At 39.2% G+C, this 20000-nt stretch overlaps 3 protein-coding genes across 3 annotated transcripts in view; 2 read left to right on the top strand and 1 right to left on the bottom strand.

Moving 5' to 3' along the window:
• Window positions 1-5046, top strand: part of LOC138012665 (myosin-2 essential light chain-like) — a 6826-nt gene extending 1780 nt beyond the window's left edge. The window contains exons 4-6 of the mRNA XM_068859493.1: window positions 35-205; window positions 2033-2110; window positions 3417-5046. Of these exons, the coding sequence (XP_068715594.1) occupies window positions 35-205; window positions 2033-2110; window positions 3417-3445 (278 nt within the window). The 3' untranslated portion in view covers window positions 3446-5046. The remainder of the gene's footprint in view (window positions 1-34; window positions 206-2032; window positions 2111-3416) is intronic.
• A 998-nt stretch (window positions 5047-6044) lies between these two features.
• On the top strand, window positions 6045-14280 carry LOC138012666 (myosin-2 essential light chain-like). Its single transcript, XM_068859494.1, has 5 exons — window positions 6045-6181; window positions 6276-6410; window positions 12604-12771; window positions 13501-13578; window positions 14154-14280. Exons 1-5 carry the CDS (start codon window positions 6151-6153, stop codon window positions 14180-14182), a joined length of 441 nt encoding a protein of 146 aa, XP_068715595.1. The 5' UTR covers window positions 6045-6150; the 3' UTR covers window positions 14183-14280.
• Window positions 14091-20000, bottom strand: part of LOC138012664 (checkpoint protein HUS1-like) — a 6253-nt gene continuing 343 nt past the window's right edge. Inside the window, exons 2-8 of the mRNA XM_068859492.1 lie at window positions 19668-19795; window positions 18297-18470; window positions 18062-18169; window positions 17295-17369; window positions 15770-15869; window positions 15226-15348; window positions 14091-14754 (exon numbers count right to left, since the gene is read on the bottom strand). Coding sequence (XP_068715593.1) covers window positions 14669-14754; window positions 15226-15348; window positions 15770-15869; window positions 17295-17369; window positions 18062-18169; window positions 18297-18470; window positions 19668-19795 — 794 coding nt within the window. The 3' untranslated portion in view covers window positions 14091-14668. The remainder of the gene's footprint in view (window positions 14755-15225; window positions 15349-15769; window positions 15870-17294; window positions 17370-18061; window positions 18170-18296; window positions 18471-19667; window positions 19796-20000) is intronic.

Raw genomic sequence — 20000 nt, 5'->3', positions numbered from 1 at the left:
ATTGTAAAAGGCTTAACATTGTGTCCCTTTTCAGGCAATAAGCGTATCGCTTTTGAGGAGTTTTTGCCAATCTTCCTCTCCATTGGCCAGAAAAAGCCAATCCACAGCTCCAGTGAAGGTTTTGTGGATGGTCTGCGGGTGTTTGACAGAGAGGGGAATGGGCAGATATCAGCTGCGGAGCTGCGACATGTGCTCACAGGACTAGGTAGAGTTTATTCAGATTTTATTGGGAAGTTATACCATCATATGACCTTTTTTTATGATTGGTCAAGTACAAAATTTATACTTAAATTATTTTGCTATTCATCATCTTTCGATAAACTATTTTCTGCCCCTCTTAGATGGCCGTGTTTGCTATGATTACCCACAAGAGACATCACACAAAAGATCTCACCATTAAATGATGATGTTTTGTGTGATGTATATGTCTCTTGTGGGTAATTATAGCAAACAAGGCCATGTAAGATGGGCAGAAAATAGTTAATCCAAAGATGATGAATAGCAAAATAACTTAATTACGTCACTCTCAAATTGTCAAAATTAAAGATAAGTCTGGAGTACCAAAATTTAAGCCATCAAAAATGTTTAGTTTATTTCCTTTTACATGGGATCTTGCTGTTGGCCATAATGTTTAGGTGAATTTAGGATTTGACTAATAGCATTCAATGGTCAGAGTGAGATTTAAACAAGAATAATGTTATCCCAAATCATGCAATTAATCTAACACATTTAACCACTGGGCTAAGCTGCCTTTGGCTTGTGCTTTTCATTTTTGTAACAGCAAATAAGAAATTTCACTTTCATAAGACTAAGCACTGTTTCAATTACCAATGAGTTCTTTGCTGATTGTGCTGTCTCGATACAAGACTGGTGTGTTGATAGGCATTGTAGCATTTGTTTGCCCTCTTACTTGATTACTTATATTAATTAATGCTAAGATTTATGTAAGGGAGAGTGAGCACAATGTGCGAGCTAGCAAGCCATGCAAGCCATGAAAGCCATGCAAGCCTGTAGATCATGCGAGCCAACATGGCGATTGAGTCATGCGAGTTAACATGCAAGTCACACATGTACAGTTATTTAAAGCTAACCATTTTGAAATGGGTGCATGCTTAGACTTAATAACTGTTTATCGTGAGTGCTATTTGAAATGGAAGTGGGTGCTTACACTTAAATCCCAATATAAAGGGTTTTAAGTCGAAAATGAAAGTTACTTAATTAATTATGTTAGAGAAATGCATATTCATTACAGGCTGTATGAATTGGACAAGTTCGACAAGAAATGGACCCTTTGCATCTAGTAGTTACAAATTCATTACAGTCGTTGGGTCCATTTCTTTGATATGTTTGTTTGTATTGGAAATACAGTATCTAAGACTTCAAACAGCTGAGTTTAAGTTGAGCATGAGGAGAGTACAGGCACAAGAAAAAAACTGGCCACGCAGAATCTGGATTCAAGAAGCAGGGAGCCATGCGGCAAGTTTTTTCTTGTTCCTGTATTCTCCTCATGCTTGACTAACTCAGCAGCAAAAGAGGTGCTACTTGTAGCAGTGTATATGTTGGTATAACCCATCCATTAAAAAAGCACCTTGTTTTCAGGTTTTTGACTTGCAGTGACAATTAAAATGATTTGATTTTTTTCCTACCACCGACACTCTTTTTTTCTGGTCAAATCTTGAACAGTGCATCGAAAAAAATATGAAGCATTGCCATCAGATCAACACTGGTTTTTTACAAGCATTTTTTTGCGTGATATGAAAATTAATGGAAGGGTTATAAAATAAATGAACCCCTTTCTGGCTTGCTGTTATGTTGGCTGATAATGTCATTGGCTGAGAGATTATCCTCAAAGCTCACTTCTTGGCCAAATATTCATTTTTCGGACAAATTATCTCTCAGCTGTGGACATTAATAGTCGACATACCAGCTGCGGAAAGGGGTTTATTTCCTAATTATTATTTGATTGCTCAGATCTGCAAGCTGAGTGCAGAAGCAACTCTTACAGGGAAATTAAGCATTTTCACTTTCTTAGGAGAAAGAATGACTGATGAAGAGGTTGATCTTCTTGTGAGTGGACAGGAGGACCAACAAGGACAGATAAACTATGAAGGTATGAACAAAGTGACAAAAACGTGTAAAATATTCAATCCATAATAAAGAGCCAGTTTAGGAAAACCCTAACGCTTGCGCTTAACCCATTGACTCCTCAGTTGACGTCTAAAATCACCTGACGTTAGACAGAGTAAAATCTGTTACGTCTCACTCCCAGCAGTCAACGGGTTAATGTCCCAATAAGAGGGTAATTTTGCTGATCTATTGTTAATCATAACTTAAATGCTAACACTTTGTGTATACTCACAAAACATTCACCATGAACAGTCCAAACTCACATCGCATATGCAAGGACGACGACAATGGCTACAAGAACGTTATCTAAAAATATCATTTTCCGGTTATCGTAACAATTTCACGATTAGTCCAAGTAATTCGGCATGGAAAGTGTGTATCAACATTCCAGAAACAAAATTGGCATGAACGATGTGGATGTTTCGATAGAAAATGGAAAATTCATTTTCAGGTGCTCCCGTCCTCCGTATGACCTCAAAGAACAGCAAAGAAATGTATCAAAATGTGAGCAATTGTTTTTGCTCATCAAACCTATAGTTTTGTGGCGTTCTCATCACCGTCGTGGTCGTCCTTGCTTAAGCTAACACTATTGTGGATTGTGATCCTTAACTCTTTCACCCTGAAGGGCCGGGGTTTCCCATAATTTGATGAGTAAGAACTTCTTCTCCTACAAGTGGCCGTTTTAGGAGAAAAAGAGTTAATTAAGTGAATTAATTTTAAGTCTAAACAATAAAATTAACCTTAACAGTGCAATGCATACCTCTCTCTAACTGAGTTCGAGGTCCATACTGGAAGTCAGTCAAAGTCTTTTATGTTGAATTGCGCTTGGACCATATCAACCGGAAAAAAAACTTTTGAAAGGAAAGGAAAGGAACTTAAATACTTAAGTGTCTAGTCTACTAGTGCTGGAGCACTAATTGGGGACACTGACTGAAATCAACAAATTAATGCAAATCAAATCAAATGTTGGTTTTTGAGAAAAGGGAAAAACTGGAGTGCCCGGAGAAACACCTCTCTGGGACGAGTAGAGAACCAACATAATCACCCACATATGACCTTTATGGAAAATTCTGCATCAAAATTTCAAATTTAGTTTGCTGTACTGCTGTATAATTTTGCTCGTTAAATTAGCCAATCATAGCGTGCTTACTATCTGAGAGATATGATAATGTTATCTCCTAAATTGGTTCTTCAAATTGTGTACAACTTCCTTCCAGACATCTGAAAGCTCTTCGATTAAAATTTAGTTACAGTTAATAATAAGTGATTTCTTTCTTTTACTTCAACAGAATTTGTGAAAATGGTTATGTCTGGGTAACATGTCAGCATCAGCTGCAGCAAATGAGATGCCTATATTTTTTAGCGTCTGTGATTTATACTTATAAGTTCTTCTATACACTAAGGATAACATGCATTGATTGTCGAATTGGTTTAGAAATCTGGGCCCTGTTGTTCAAAAACTGATTAACATTAATCCCAGATTAAAAATTAACGAATGAGTTTATTTCTCTACACCCAAATACTGTTCAAAGCTGATATTCAGCAAAACTTTACATTAGAAGAAGTCAATCTTGAAAGACAAAAATAAGCAAAAGACACTTTCACCGATAAGTTGAAAACATAAAACAAAAGTTTACGCTAATCCTGGATTAAGTTCATTAGCTTTCGAGCAACCAAGCCCAGTATATCAGCAGGGCATGCCTCCCAATATGGTTTATTTGATGTTGGTCAAACAGTACTGGTCAAAAATAAATTATGTGGAAGCAAATGGGGTAGATCTTAAACATCTGGAAATCAAAGACTTTGTGAACTGTTTTGGGAGACTTTTTTTCTGTATTTTCTTTAATTGCACTCAAATCTGAAAAAAGTATACATAGTGCCTAACGTTTTTAAACAACCATTGGGTAGAGCTTGAAAAGAAAAGCTGTGATTTGGCCTTAATTTAAATACAAGATGAGAATGTTTTGGCATTTAATATTACTTTATTGTTTTGGTTTTTATTGACAAAATATTATTGACCACCGCAAGCACCAATATTACTAGAGGTTTCAGCATTAATTAATGCCTAATTCAGAATTAGTCAAGAATCAGACTTCATTTCTTTACCTAAATAATAATAATGATAGCTACTGGCTATAGGTCAATCATCCTCATGCAAGTAAAGAAAGCAGCAAAAATATATACTTGTCTATGGGGCTGCCCCCTCTAATGGGTAGGGTCGTACCTCTTGTTGAACACTATATTTCATTGGCTGTATAGTGTCGCACTTCCTATTGTTTTCTGTGCTTAATCCATTGTTAACTTTGTTCATTCTATTGTTCCTTTGGCCAGTCCTGAAGCCGTTCAATGAGGTACGACACAACCCCCTCTAATGCACTTACATTAGCATACTGCCTCTCCTAGATACTCTGATTCTTGTTAAATCACTTGTTATGCCAGGCTAAATTGTCCTGATCAAGTTAAGTGTAATAATATTATTGCGCCGTTCGTTAACATATGCTCTCAGAGGTTCAAATCCCGATCAACAAATTCTTTTTTCACTGCTGCCAATCGCTCTAGTTACTGAATCAGTTGATATATATTCAGCATCGCGATTGGCTGATTTTGTTGTATGTCGTGGGTGTCTGGTTTTGACCACTCTGAGGCCAACTGTCCAACCAGTGGTTGAAAGTTGAACTTCAAATTCTCTATACTTATAGAAGGAGCTTTAAAATCAATACATTGTCATGGTTATCTTGTGACCAGTTTTACAACAACTTCGCCAATGATATAAAGTAGAGAGATTAATATAATAATAATGGGATTTATTGAGTTTATTGTTCATAATAATATTTTTTCTACACACAACGAATGGATACTGTGGAATATAGCTTTACATGCTTTTGCTAAAAAAAATAAACATCTATGATTTGCATCTAATCTTCATATTTTCAGCATTGTGCACAAAACGGATATTATGTGTACGTATATTTAGTACTTTTCGCGTGTTTGATTGGTTAACTTTTTGACTGTGATATTTCACCTTCGATTAGCAGCCGAACAGATACAAAATGATTTTGGTGGTTACGTCTTTGTCCGTTAGTTATTCAGCTTGTGCGGTGTCTATTCGAACAATTATTACTTGCTTCAGCCCGTGAAGGTGGTGAAAATCCGTCATTGGTGTACTATACCCCATAAGTGAATAGAGCTCTCCGCGCATTCTGATTCGCAAGCTCGGAGGTAAATTTGGTACATACTAAAACAACTATTGACCTCCGTGGCTGGTGGTGGATATTTAGCTAGCCGCTCGTTTACCCTCACTACGATAGATAATTGGTGGTTATTGATTTGGCCTTAATTTGCTGCTAATTGATACCTCTGCCTCGAAAAGTGGAGCAGAAGAAAATACCTTCCGTACTTTTCATTTGAGGATCTGATTCCTACTCTTGTGATTGGTTAAAAAAAGCATCCCACTTAATTTCAGCCAAGAGCAAGTGCGCTTTTCCCGCGCTTTGAGACAGCCGCACGGAGAAGGCCAACAAAATGATTTTTTGTCTGCGTACTGATCTGAGAAGATCGTTACTTAATTTTGCCGTGAAGGTTCAAAATTGAAGACAAAACATCGGGCGGACACAGATGTCCTTCGTTAGATAGTCTCTCGTAGAATTCCAGGCTCTTTGGGTGAACCCTCTAAACTTTGTATCACCACCAACAGAAGTTGTCGGACCTTCTGCCACCAATGATTGAAATTATTTAGACAAATGTAGCTCGGCTCTGAAACAAGACAGTACCCAACCATGGAACGACGGTAAGAGCTGTGGCTCTTAGATTAGGACAGATGTCGTGACCTCAGTGGTTTGCTCCTCAGAGAGGAGAGGGTAAACCGAATCTCCTGTAATGTCACGCCACCCTATGAGGTTGTGTCAAAGTGACTCCACCCTGAGATTCCACGACTTCCTCGTCTCAAATAAATTGCTCCATTCATCCGTCACACATACTCGCGTTTCGTTCACTTAACCAACACACCAACTCGCTAGCGTTAACATGTCGCAGCCGACGCAAGAAGAGATGGATGGTAAATATTCACTTGATAAATAATGCCGTCGGCTTACCCTTTTTGCCCGAGAAATTATTCCCGTGGAGTTAACGGGCATGATGTTAATTCACAGAGTACCGAGACGCCTTCAGCCTCTTTGATACAGAAGGTGACGGGAAGATTGAGTGTGAGCAGATCGGAAGCCTGCTTCGCTCGTTAAATCTAAATCCCGATGACGAAGACATTTTGAAGATAGAGAAAGAAATCGGTAAGTGATTTCTTGGACATCAGAGCATCACGAGTTATATGATGCGAAATGGTTCAAAGACTGATTTAGTATTATTTAGATTATGTTGTATGCTACACTCCCCGGCATTTATTAACGTCACTAATATTTCTTGTGTTGAGAGTTGAAAACTTCCAGAGCTATATAGATTTCATTGACAATCTATAAGTTTCCATTGAGGGCAGATTTTTAATGTACTTATAAAGTTTATGGGCTGACGACTTGACGAAACTATAAACAAAGGACCAATTTAATGCAATTCTTTGGTATGAAGCCAAAAAACCCGTCTTGCTTTAGCCTTCATTTGTCAAGCTTTATCTAACGCTGTTTCCTTCGTACGTCCAAAGATGACAATTTCAAGTTTTTTTATCGTCAAATTTCTACTATTTTTTTGTCATTCAAACGAAACAATTAAGGTTTCTGTTATTTTGTTACACAAGACTGCGTCTAGCGAAAATCACTTTCAGAATTTCTGAGCCGTGAAAATGATACTTAAATAATAATTCGGGTTCACGTAACACTACGACGCACAAGTGAAAAAGTAATTCAACTTGAAAATGCTGAGAGAAGAAGCTGGTATTTTTAATATAGAAGCAAGTTTCTTGAGTCTTAATAAATTTGCCTTGTGCATCGTCCCTGTATAGAAATTCCACGCCCAGTGACAATAAATACGAAGTACATTTCGCCGAGCCCGAACATTTAAAGACAAAACAGACGACATCAAACGAATAGTTCTGAAGCACAGTCATTGTTGTAAAGGAAGAAAATGTCACTGCAAACTATCATTGCTGCGGAAAAAGGCATCCCAACTGTTTGAGATATGAGATATTTTTTTTCCAGAGCAGCGGGTGTTTATTGTGTAGTTATTTAATGCCAGCGATTATGAAGACATGACGGTAATTGAGACGGACTAGCAATTAAATGTTATCTTTAATCGTTCATTTAATGTTTTGGGTAAAATTACAATTAAAAGATCGTTTAGTGAACTCATTTAGTTTTAGTCAATTGCGTAACTGCAGAATACTGGGCCACTATTGTGTTCTTGTAGTGGCCTATTATCGCTGTGACAGATACCACTCCAGTAACATCCCAGACTTCTTTGGATTCGAGATTAATAGCGTTCTAAACACTACAAGCATACCGAATCACTGTTACCGCTTTAGGCGAAAATTTAAGCCCCAGTTGACCCAGCAAGTTTATTAAATACCTTCTTCACTTATTCTGTCATCACAAACTGGGCTTCTCGAAAATCATTAAATGCAATCTGGATTGAAGACGAAAGGCAAGACTGGTGAGCGTAGAACTCCAATCTTGGCAAAGAGGGCACCATTTTGCCTTGAAACATTGAGAAGTAGTGTCGATCGACTTAAAAACTTGAAACATTGGGAGATAGCGATAATTGCGCAACCTAATGAAGCATGCTTGTCACCTGTTTTGGATAATTTGAGCTTAGGGCGGAAAACTCAAACAACACTGGGGTTAGATCTGAGTGCGATTTTAATTACTAACGTAAGATGTTTTTGAAATCTCCTCTTTTGAATAAGATATTAAACAAACAAGGCTTCCAAAGCTTCATGGAAAAATAAAGCACTTTCTGTTGGAGTCGCAAATTTGGACTAGACTGACTCTTTTTCACGCGTTAGGAATGTGCTTTCTTGTGCTTTACTAAGTGAAAATAATAATTTTGATGACTGACTTACTACGGTTGGTTAGCTATAAAACAGGGAAAGAAAGAAAGAAAGAAAGAAAGAATAATTTGATAAGTGAGTGAGTGAGTGCGTGAGTGAGAGGGAGTGAATTCAGGGCCACACAGGGCCAGCATATGCAAATTAGTCAGACGCTTTAGTAGTTCGAGGCACGTAACAATAAAACCTTTTGATATTCAATGATATGGAAATAATCAAAGTAAGTGGCCCTGTATTCTATAGTTTAGCCAGGAACCATATATACAGACAACAAAGGAACGTAACAAAAAGTAAAGGGACATTAAACAAAACATTTAAGTGAATAAAGTATACCGATGTGATGATATGATCTGATTCACGTTAATCGGCTTAACTGGACACTCGAGGGAACGGAAGAAGATGTAAATCTCTTATTGAGCATTCGATAAGATAACATTCCAAGCCACAGACATAGAGGTATGCCTTGATGTGCTTCTATCACGAAACTTTAACTTTGATCGGACACAATCTTCATTCCTTTCAAAAAGCATTAGCTCCAAACTTAACGTTCTATCGGACAACTGAGTTCTGCTGAACTTTTGTTAGTTAATGATGCTTGAGGTACAGATGTAACTTGGCTGATTTTGGCATGGGGTCACAGTAAAACTGAGAATGGCGATTATTGGGATCCTCTTTCGCAAATGTCAGTTGTAGGTCTGTAACGAACTTATAGGAGCACGGTCACGATCCAGTCATGCGCATTGTATTGGGTTTATCTCCGGAAGGCAAAGTTTCGCACTGTCCGCCATATTGGATTTTTTGGTGCCCACTAAAAGACCAATTTCGATATGTTAAGAGTGCGTTCGATTGACCCTATTCCGGAATAAGAATACGTGGAGTGATGATTTAAAACACCATGTGTGGCGTTTTGCAGCAACAAGGATAGTAAACAATGAAATGATATATGAAATGGATCATATATGAACTGCGGGTATGAAATCAAGTGAAGCTATGATCCTCACGGTTATGCAACTGTAAAAATTGCGTTCATTCCAAACGTCAGTGGCTTCATAGCTCAGTTAGTTAGAGCGTCGCACCGGTATCGCGAGGTCACGGGTTCAAACCCCGTTGAAGTCATGAATTTTTCACGCTTCTTTACGCAATTGTAAAAATTACGTTCATAACTGCGAGGATCATAGCTTCACTTGAAGGATAATAAAGCTATGTTTAAATAGCAGATGTTTGACAATATTAACGTGAATCTCCGCGCAAAAACGAAGGATATCTAATTTCTTTTTCATGTATTCCTATTCCGGAATACGGTCAATCGAACGCGCCCTAAAATTTAGTCCTAAACAAAAGACATCATTTCGAGGCTCTGGGGAATAAATATATGGGTTTTTTCTCAGAGCCTCGAGATGATGCCTTTTGTTTTGGGATTCTAAGGAAATATGGGATCGGGATTCGGGATTGCGTTTATGGACTGGACGCGGGATGCGGGAAATTGTCACTTTGAAGCTCCGCAATCCGGGATTTCTGACGGCCAAAATTTTAAAATAAACTTAATATTCCACGTCGGTAACGACGGAAACGACCAGAAATTTAAGGGTACGGGAGTGAGTGAGTGAGTGAGGCCTACATACTAACTAGTCCGTGTTTTAGCCTTTCAGTCTTACGAGTATATCTTTGATTGACCGCCCTCTTTTGTAACATACGAGGAGCGGGTTTTTGTAGATTTCTTTTCAAGAGCAATGGTTGTCGCTCTATTAAATGCCAGTCCTTCATGAGGATTCAGTTGTTTTAAGCTTGTCACTGCTGGGTGGTCATTTGTGTAACGAAAGGCAAGATTCGTTTGCTCTCCTGTGGCTTTTTAAAATTTTGGAAGGGCTCTTCAAACATTTTTTTAGAAGAGTTTAATTTGTTCTGAGAGGTCTCTGAGCCTCGCTGTTGATGAATCCGTTTTTAACTCTTGGTGTATGGCATGAGAAGAAGTGCGTGTATTGAAGTGTTCAGTAGGGTTGAAGTGCGTGCGCACATCAAGTTCCTCTTGAACCTTTCACCAATGTAAATGTTTTGTATCCAGAAATGTCTTTTCTGTATCTGAAATATCAGCCATGAATTTAATTGTGGGGTGATGTTCAACGAACGACATCATTTCGGTTTCACTGCAACTGTGATTGCGAATACTACAATTAAGGTCAATAGACCCTTCTCAAAATGGCGGCAACAGATTTGAATGAGTTACAATTGAACTGAATTAAAAATTGATACCAGAAATAGAAAGAGCACCTTTGTTTTAGTAGCCCTGCAAAGTTTCAGCGTATTAGGGTGTTATATCATCTGAGAAAATGTAAGTTGAAATTCGACAACTTAACAGACGTTTGTATGACTGGGCGTATACGCCCTACCTCCAAATCATACAAACGTCTGTAAGTTTTTCATTTTCCAACTTACATTTTCTCAGCTGATATTTCACTTGATATGCCGAAACTTTGCAGGGTTACTAAAGTAAAGATTCTCTCTCTATTTCTGGTATTAGTTTTTAATTTTAACTTACTTGAATTTTCGGCCGCCATTTTGAAGAAGGGTCTACTGGATCATGAAGGTTGGTGGAAAAGACGAACAAAGCGTATTCTAAATCATCTGTAGTTGTAATAGGCTGAGTTCGATATATGAATATATTCAGGCGTGGCTACGAGGCTTTAGGCTTTAGGCGTAACCGGACATTTTTGAATCCCCAACTTTTTCTTTCCGGATATCCGTCCACGCGTATCCGGCGAATTCTCTGGTGAATCCGAAACTTTTTGAATACGCACTCGAGAGTGGATAATTTTTAATCCGCTATGAATCCCTACCGAGTTTCTTACCGTGAAATTAGTTCTCAAGATGGCTGCCGAGGGCTTCATGGCGCATGCTCTGTTACCTCTGTTTCCTTGAGGAGTCCCGAGTACTAGAGTGAATCCGGATGCGTTTCGGATACGTGTGGACGGGAAAATTCGATTTGAAAACGCTACGTGCTAACATGCTATTTTAAACACATCTTTATTATCCTTGTATCTTCAAAACGCTAGACATACCGTTTTAAATCATCAATCCAAGTATTCTTATTCCGGAATAGGGTCAATCGAACTCACCCTTAATGTCACCATCACAACAAAACGCGCCTTCATTTTTCCCATATGACCAGTACTAGCGAATCACGTGAGGTTCCCAGTTCTAATTTCCAATTTTCAGTTTTCGGATAATTTTGATCCAAAATTACGGTTTATGGTAAAACTAAGGGTATATAGATTGTATCTGGTTTGTAATCTAGCATTTATTATGTAATTGTACATGCACTTATGATTTGGCAATCACTGTGTCATTGTATATGTTCTTCACGCGATAGGAATACCTCGAGATAAGGTGATTTTCATTTGAATGTCGAAAACGAAAACAAAATACGTAAAATAGTCGAAGGGCCCAATCACAATTCGATGCAAATACACTAAACTTGCCCCAAGAGCGGGAAAATTCAAGGAGTACCAATCACATTTGACTCTCAACCTTATTAACACGTCCTCGTTAAAAAGGATAGTTGACAAAATCTCAGTAGTGTAGCAGCTCTCGTAATCTGCTATTGATTGCTATTGTAAGTAGCTTCTATTGTTTTTAAGTCCAAGTCGTTGTTTCAAATGTTTTGTCTTTTGTTTTTTGGCTACGGTAGCAAGACAATCACATTATACGTTACAAGTGCTGCTGCATCACCCCAAATGTTACGTTTTTAAAGTATGCTTTTAAAAATACTCCAGATCTGTGGCAAAAGCTCCAAAACGTCGTTTTTCAACCGAAAGTCCCAATTTTTCTATCGTGTAGGTTCAGAATGCATCGATTACAACCGCTCTCCTCATTGGCAGAGAGAACAACAGTAACAAAAACAAAACTTTTAAAGAATGGAGCCTAACTATAAATACAAGATAGCCGTATTCAATTAGAGGCCGTGTGATATCTGTTCGTGTACTCAGTTCCATAAGGGTTGGGGATTTACATCAGTGTGTCCTCGTACGTGCAGTCATCATCAGCATCATCATCAGCATCATCATCATCGTCGTATCTTTCTTTACCCTCGGATTTTAGAGTAGCTTGATGTAGCTAGTATCTCCGAGCATTTATACCCCCCCCCCCCCCCCCCCCACTCAACCATGATACACCACATAAAACAGACCGCAACACTGGGAACTCCATGCCCTACTCTTTGCGAATTGTGTATGGGTTCCTTTTTCGTCCCACAGGATTATGAACATTGAAGGGTTGTGGGACGGGTTTATCGTCCTTATCCGAGAAGACTAGAGAGTAATTACACAAAGACAGCACTTTCTCCTCAGTTATTTTAAGACCCTGGGTGTTGGTCCGGCCGGAGTCGAACTCACGACCTCCCCGCATGGCAGCCCGGTGCTCAACCAACTGAGCCACCGGTGCGAGGTCATTAGTCGCACTACAACCTAAGCTCTAATTGTTATGTTGCTTTTCAGGTGACCGGCGCGTGTCGTTTGAAGAGTTCTTGTCAATTTTCGTGAGGGAGAAAAAGAACGCTAGGAACGTGTCGGCTCAACAGTTCATTGACACGCTGGGCGTGTTTGACAAGGACAACGCAGGCAGGGTTTCATCCGGCGAATTACGCCATGTGTTAACGGCGTTGGGTGAGTTTGGCTACATCTGCTCGATCGTTTTCTCGCTTTCAAGACTTGACCATTTCAAGTCAGAAGTGAAGAGAACAGATAGGATTACAACTACGCGAGTTCCTCCTAAATGGCAAACGTCACGCTAAAATTTTGTCATTGCCGAGTAATTCCTTGTCTATGGCTTGCCCAGGGAAAAAAACCGGTTCCCGTTTGTTCATCGAAGTTAAGTCCTGTTAGACGAGGTTAATACCTGAATAGATTACCATTGCATGGGGAATGCCCCGTGCCGTACACTCTGGGGGGTCCGGCTTGCGCATTGGTCATGAACTACGCCTCATACAACCGCGATAGCTAGTGGGCTGAGTTAGAGTAACCACAACCTGGCTTGAGGGTTTTCTCCGGGTACTCCGGTTTTCCTCCCTCATCAAAATCGGCTCACGGCTTCCAGAAGCGTATAAAGTATGCTTTCGGCCCAATGACGTGGGCTGCGCCCTTCGCAATTCTGTCCACAAGACTGAAGGAAACGATCATTTAGTACAGCTTATCTATTCTTTTCTTAAAAGAGGGAGATAAGGGAATGAATTTTCATTGCACTTGAAACCGAAGAATGTAACTTTCACCTGTATCTAATTCATTAACAAAGTCTAATGCACACATGTGGCCAAAGGTTCTTTCAGCGCTTTTTGCCAGCCCTGTTATTTCAAAAGCCATTTGGCGGCTCGACTCTGTTTATCCCTCTTTTTGCAGGCAATAAGCTCAGAAATTACCAGGTTGACGAGTTGTTTAATGATGTTGGGGAACAAGCCGGATTTATAAACACTGCAGGCAAGTTTGTGATTTCCTCGCGACAGCCTTGTTTCTTTTTCTCCACCCTGCGGCTTTCCCGACCACCCGCCCCCCCCCCCCCCCTTCCCTTCTCCATTACCCCTGCTAGAACCCAAGCGTGCATTTCTGACACCGAAGCGAGGCTTGGTGGTTAGCCACTGACCAGATGAATTTTATTTGCCCGAAAACTTACGGAAGAATGAGCACCTGACGTCGCTTTGAATGAAACAAATTCAATCCGGATGAAAGAATTCAAGAACTTCAGGATAGAACGGAGAATACTGAAGAGAAGATTTATGTTACGTACAAGAAAAACGGTTTGGGGGACGGTGACGAGATTGCAGTCACGTTATTCAGGAGGTTACTTGGGCAATGAATAGAACAAGGGTTTTTGGAGTGCGTTCCCTAAAAAAATTTCACACGACTTGAAAGTGAGCTGTAATAACTCCATCTAGCCACACAGGAACCTCACTGCGCCAAACCATAAGTCTCCATGAGTGTAACCAGAAGTGTTCTTCTTTGTCGAACACATTTAATCACGGATTTTTTTTCTCTTATGTCTTCTCTTTTCACAGATTTTGTCAACATGGTTATGTCAAACTAGGCATACACGCACGTGTCACTGTGAAGTAAAGGTTCACGACATGTATCAGTAGTAGTTGTTCTGGCGCAAAATGAAAATAAAGAAAGAGCATGGAAGAACTGCGTACTTTCATTTTATCAACATATAAGTGTTCAGTTCTATTGCATGCCTCAAAGAGTATCCGAGTTGAGCGTCGATCCAAAGTGCATGGTGTGCACCCTTAGAAGTCCTAAGAAAAAGTCTTAAATTTTATGGGCAGGAGGGCTATCGACCTGCAGGGTGCATCGGTATACGAAAAATCGAACGTCTCCTCTCATTGAACCAAGCCGAGGTCTTCTTCCTGGAGGCCAACGATGATTTTTAAATAGAACAAAAGACAAGATTTACCAATGATCAGTGAAGTTTTAAATCTGTCTCCTGGCCTTTCTTGAGAAGAATGGTGTTTTCAGCAGGCGGTCCATGTAATCTAGTTTCGCATCAAAACCGCGTAGGCCAAAAAGTCCAACATCATAAAGAAACAGCAGGAATAACGTACTGAAGCGATAAATCGTCATGAAGCAATAGAAACTGCACAGCTTTCCCATGTACAATGTCTAACAGAGATAAAAATCAAGCGATACAAAGAAAATCTTGCACTAATTTGATCTCACTACAGTTGAGCCTGGGACCACGTTGTGGAACGAAAAGGAACGTGGCTCGCCAACTTTTTGGTTTTTCGCCACGTTCCTTTTCGCTCCCTAACCCTAACTTCGGAGCCTGGTCCCAGGCTATACAGACTGGAACCGCTCAAACACGGCTGCGTCTCCAAATAGGTAAGTGCTTAGTGACTCCTGGGTAGATCCAGTCCTTTGTGGAAGCAAACGGACAAAATTGTAAGTTCATCCGCTGTTAGCCCCAAAAAGGACTGGAGCTACCCGGAAATCACCAAGGACTCATCATTAGGACAGCAGGCCATTTGTGGCTGCAAGCCGTCTTTGAGTTCGAATCTGCGGTAAGAAACCGCAAGGAATGGCTAGGAAAAAACCATAGGAAAATATTGTTTACAGTACCACCAAAATACTTACTGCAAATGACTTTGCTCGGATTAACTTGCTGACCATGAAGAAAAGTAGCAAGCTTCTTGATATCCACTCTGGCCTCTGCCATCTTGTCAGGGTCACGGTTGTGATTTTGAGACAAATCGCCTTCTGTGAATTTAAAGAGAATAAACTGTAATAATCACAGTGACGACTGCTCTAACGCAAAAGACAGTAGGCGTCACATGGCTAACGCAGGTACAAGCCCAATCTCGTTCCCAGGCCTTTTCTCCGCCGAGGGAAAAGCCCTGGGAACGAGATTGATTCAAGCCTACCCAGCGAATATCATTTTCGGTGAAGAGAAACACCACTTCACCACTTCCTTGACAAATTTCAGTTTTAAGTGATTCACTCCCGGAACCGGTAGCCAAATTCCCCTGGATTCCCTTTGGGTCCACACGTGCAGTAAAACTACTTTTCCTCTTTTAACCAATAACATTCTTGTTTTGTAGAAATGTCGTTGACTTTGCACCAGGAACGGCATAAAGACCCTTTAACATATTACCCAAACTACAAGATATTTTGTTATTACCCCATGTCGGCGTGTCCAAATGCTTGAAATGGGTTGTGACAGTCACGGAGTCTGTGTCTATTCTTAGAGTCATGTAGCCATTCTTATTGGCTGAGAGAACCTGCCAATGGAAAAATTGATCAGTTAAGATGAAATAAAAAAATTCCAGGAAACTTCTAGATTCTTTAACTTTTTGATGAGGTGGCTTAGGCCGTTTCAAACGTCGAACTTAACTTGTGCCGAATCTAATGCAAATGAACGAAAACAATAGACTTTTGCATTAGGTTCGGCACATGTAAAGTTCAACGTTTGAAACGAGCCTAAGCGTACCAAATGACCGTCCAAACGGACATTTGAGGTCTAAACGGACTTTTTGCTCAGCTTTTTGATTGACTTAGCAACTAGCTTAATTAATGTGCTACTAGTCAGATGTTAAGCAAACACACTTTCAAAATCTGAAGGGAAAAAAAGAAAGTGATTTTTTTAAAATCATAGTACAGTGTAGCACTTTAAATTTAATTTTCTATTGTTCTCAGAGCTGACAGAATTTTGTCGTCTGCAATTTTCAAGATTTTTTTTATCGTGACATGTTTTGTTGGAATGTTTCATCGCAATGTTCACGGCAAAACGACTTTTTAAGAGCCCCTTTTCACTTTTAAGGACCTGCCATTGATGAACGATAATGTATTAGTGCTTTCTAAAAGTGACAAAAATATGTCCCTTGCTGAAAGATCTGTCAAGCAATACTCCTTCCCTCGTTTTCTCTTCCCTTTACGAAAACAAAAAATGTTCATCTCTCTAGTACGAGTATCAGTCACTTTCTACGATTATCCGCGGCATCCCCTCAAATAGACTTCTTTGCAAATACGACGGCCATTTTGATTTCTATTGAGTTTCAAAAGCTATTATGGGGTGTCCAGGGGGCAAATTAATGAGAATTACATGTTGTCTTTCGAAACAGTAGAAATCAAAATGGCCGCCGTAGCTGCAAAAATATCTTTAACCGTTCCCCTCAATAGTTATAGACTTCTACTCTGCCTAACAAAAGATGAATTTACTTGTCAACAGGGACCGGGTGAGGTGTGAAACTGTTAACAAGTTCTAAGTGCACTCAAAAGTTAGATCCCCCCCCCCCCCCTTCCCCCTCTAACCCTTTTGGTCCTAAGGTTGTGAAACTTAGATTTTACCTTATATTTTCCTCGTCGCTGGGCTCAGAGATGACCTTTCAATGAACACTCTATTGCAATAGAGAATTGCACCTCAAGAAAACATTTTAAAGAACTCGGAAGGGGGCGGGGGAAGGCAACAGGGGTTGCTTTCAAAGGAACTCCGTCGGATACAAGCCACACAGCTGAGGAAAATGTATATGTAAGGTTACTTTTCGCACAGCGTCTCGTCCCTAACGTTATTAAATCAAACTGTTAAAAGTGTGAAATGTGTGACAAGGCAATCCTCAAAGAGGAAGTATAGGTTGTGTCCCAAACAGCACCGTCAGGCGCTAGAACGTGATTGATTGATTGATTGATTAATTGATTAATCAGCTTACCAAAAAGTTACTGAGGTTCTTCATTCGCTCAGTCACATTTTTAACCACTTTCATGGGTGGCATGTAAATGCTGACCTGAAAAGTCAAAGATCAGGGTTGATGTCATTTAGTGTTAATTTCTGTCAGAATTTAACATATTAGTGTGAAATGTAGTAACAGGCGTGAATGAACCCTTGCATTCTGGTGGTGGCACGTAGTCCTTGTCTGCAAATTTCTACCGAGAATAAATTCTTGTGTCATTGGTTTTGGAGGGAGTTTAGTTCAGTTGGTTTGTTCATGCTTGTGTGCTCACTTGTCGTGTTAGGGTTAGGTTTTGTGTGTAATAAAAGAGAAGACTGACACAACAGTAACGGCCGCCCCCTCCCCTCAAACATCAGAGACGAGCCTCTCTGACTGAATTTTTTTTTAGGAGAGCCAGTGGCTGTACACTGGCTAATACAACAGTTGACATTAGCTGGATACAAAGTTCTGAGTTGTATGATTTTTACTGACGGCAAAGCAGCTTTGCTTTCACTGATCACTTTAAAATTGACAACATCTATAATCGTGGTCAAAAGTTGTTGGGAAGGTTGCACGCATCACTTCACTTCACACCTAATTTGATTATTCTAACTATTGGCAGCCTGTACTGTTTGGGAAATATCAGGCTCTTGTAAACAGATCAAGACATAAACCTGACATACCCTGATGTGACTTACTGCTCTATTTTAAAGACAAACGAAGCAGCATTCAGTTTGAAATTTAGGACAATTGCCTGAGTAACTCACATCGAAATCAGGCATTGCTGGTTCCTCATACTCCTCCCAGTTTCTCTGAGGAATCACCCCAACTGGCACATCATGTATTACACTTCTTGTGTGACTAGTAAGAGATGGCTAAAAGAAAACGTGTACAATTCAAAATTTTTTGAAAGGAAGAAGACTCATTCAAACAGATATTTGCATCAACTAACTGAAAGATCTTTATTATCAATGCTAGTATCTTCCTCCTTCCATCACTCACCAGAGTAATTTCAAAAGTCAAACATGGTGTGTGCTTCTTTGTGAGTTTAATTTTGACAGCCTGAGCATTTAAAGCTGACTTCATTGCTCTTGTCAAGTTATCTGGCATCAACTCAAGATAAATATTATTTGTCTCATCTTTCCCTTCAATGCGATACTCATCAAAGAAATTGCACTGATGGCGAAAAAAAAAGAATCAATACATTAAACAAACCACAAGCATCATGATGAATTCATAATAATTATAGTTATATTAACATTATTAATTATATTATTATTATTATTATTATTATCATCATCTATAAAGCATCTTTTATATTTTGCATTTTTTATGGAGGTGACCTAATAATACTAATAATAACAAGTAATAATAATAATTATTATTATTATAACTTATTATTATTATTATTATTAAAAGTAAAATGAAATAATAATAATAATAATAATAATAATTATTATTATTATTATTATTATTATTATTATTATTATTATTATTATTTACTTGAAGTTTTGATAGAATTTTGTCCTAATTGGCTGACTTGTTTGAGCCACCTTGTGTGACAAAGACCTCTAAATAGGCAAGTGAAAAACTCTATTCTTACTTCCATGTCACTAGCTAAGCAAATGAACTTGCCCTTATTGGCAATGATGATGTTAGTTGAGCAGAAATGAAGGGGCGGGGGGAGCTTCAGGTATCACAAAAATTGTCACTTGAGATTTTGTCTATACCCCTCAGGTTGTGGGGAGAACTTTGTCAAGAAAAAAAATAATGAACAAATTTAATTCAACAAACTTTGTCGAATTCTCTGTAGTTCATTGCTTCACAGTGCCCTCTTTTGGTGGGTAGCTGGATGTCTTTGTCACATTTTAACCTCCCTGCACTGGCCTTACCTGGTCAGTATTAATAATAATAATAATAATAATAATAATAATAATAATAATAATAATAATCATCATCATCATCATTTAATAGTAAACTTTACTTGAATCTCTAACTCATCTATCTGAGCACAAGTCCTCAACATCTCAAATTACTAGGGAGACCATAAATTAATTCAAATCACGTGAAATTAGAGCAAGTAAAATCACATGTTGCTTTTTGGGGAGACGGAAAACTGGAGAGGCAAAGGCAAGGTTGCACACGAGCCACTGGTGTTGGCACGGCTGAAGCTTAACCTGGTTTCTATCAGCATGAAGCAACTGAGAGTAATGCTGCTTCCCCCTGGACTGGATGCCAGTGGATTGCATGGTTAGAAGCAGTGGTGTGGTGGTTGGTGTACCTACTGGACTCGGATTATAAATGGAATGTCCCGTCCTGACTTAGCAAAGTGAACCAAACAATTTCTTGCAGTAGTAAAAGGTTAAGACCTGCCTGTGTTAATTCACACCAAATCGACACTCCACCCACAGTGGCATTGTCAGTCAGAATAAAGTAAAGCTTTGTTGGTGTCAGCTGCAAAGCACACATCTTTGCCATTCGAGAAATGGTGCCTAGCACCCCTATGTACGCAGGATGAAAAAAACAGACGTTAGTTTACATAACTGAAGCCATTTATGAGCCACAGAATGCAACCAGATTATACAATTTAACCCACTGAAAAAGTTGGTCAAACAAAATTTAACCCTCATAAATAAGCCAAGTTTTCTACCATTTTGTGGAATACCTTCTGAGAATATCGCAAGATCATACGATGACCCTTCAAAT

The sequence above is a fragment of the Montipora foliosa genome, chromosome 8 (assembly GCF_036669935.1).
Source record: "Montipora foliosa isolate CH-2021 chromosome 8, ASM3666993v2, whole genome shotgun sequence".
In the NCBI taxonomy this organism is placed as follows: Eukaryota; Metazoa; Cnidaria; class Anthozoa; order Scleractinia; family Acroporidae; genus Montipora; species Montipora foliosa.
The sequence above is the reverse complement of the archived record's forward strand: the minus strand, read 5'-3'. Positions and strand labels throughout refer to the sequence as shown.

What these genes read in the sequence shown, in the direction of transcription:
- LOC138012666 (XM_068859494.1), top strand. Translation starts at nt 6,151, where the DNA reads ATGTCGCAGCCGACGCAAGAAGAGATGGATG. An exon ending in GACGCAAGAAGAGATGGATG is followed by an intron (nt 6,182 to 6,275) that starts GTAAATATTCAC and finishes GTTAATTCACAG; the next exon opens with AGTACCGAGACGCCTTCAGC. An exon ending in CCATGTGTTAACGGCGTTGG is followed by an intron (nt 12,772 to 13,500) that starts GTGAGTTTGGCT and finishes CTCTTTTTGCAG; the next exon opens with GCAATAAGCTCAGAAATTAC.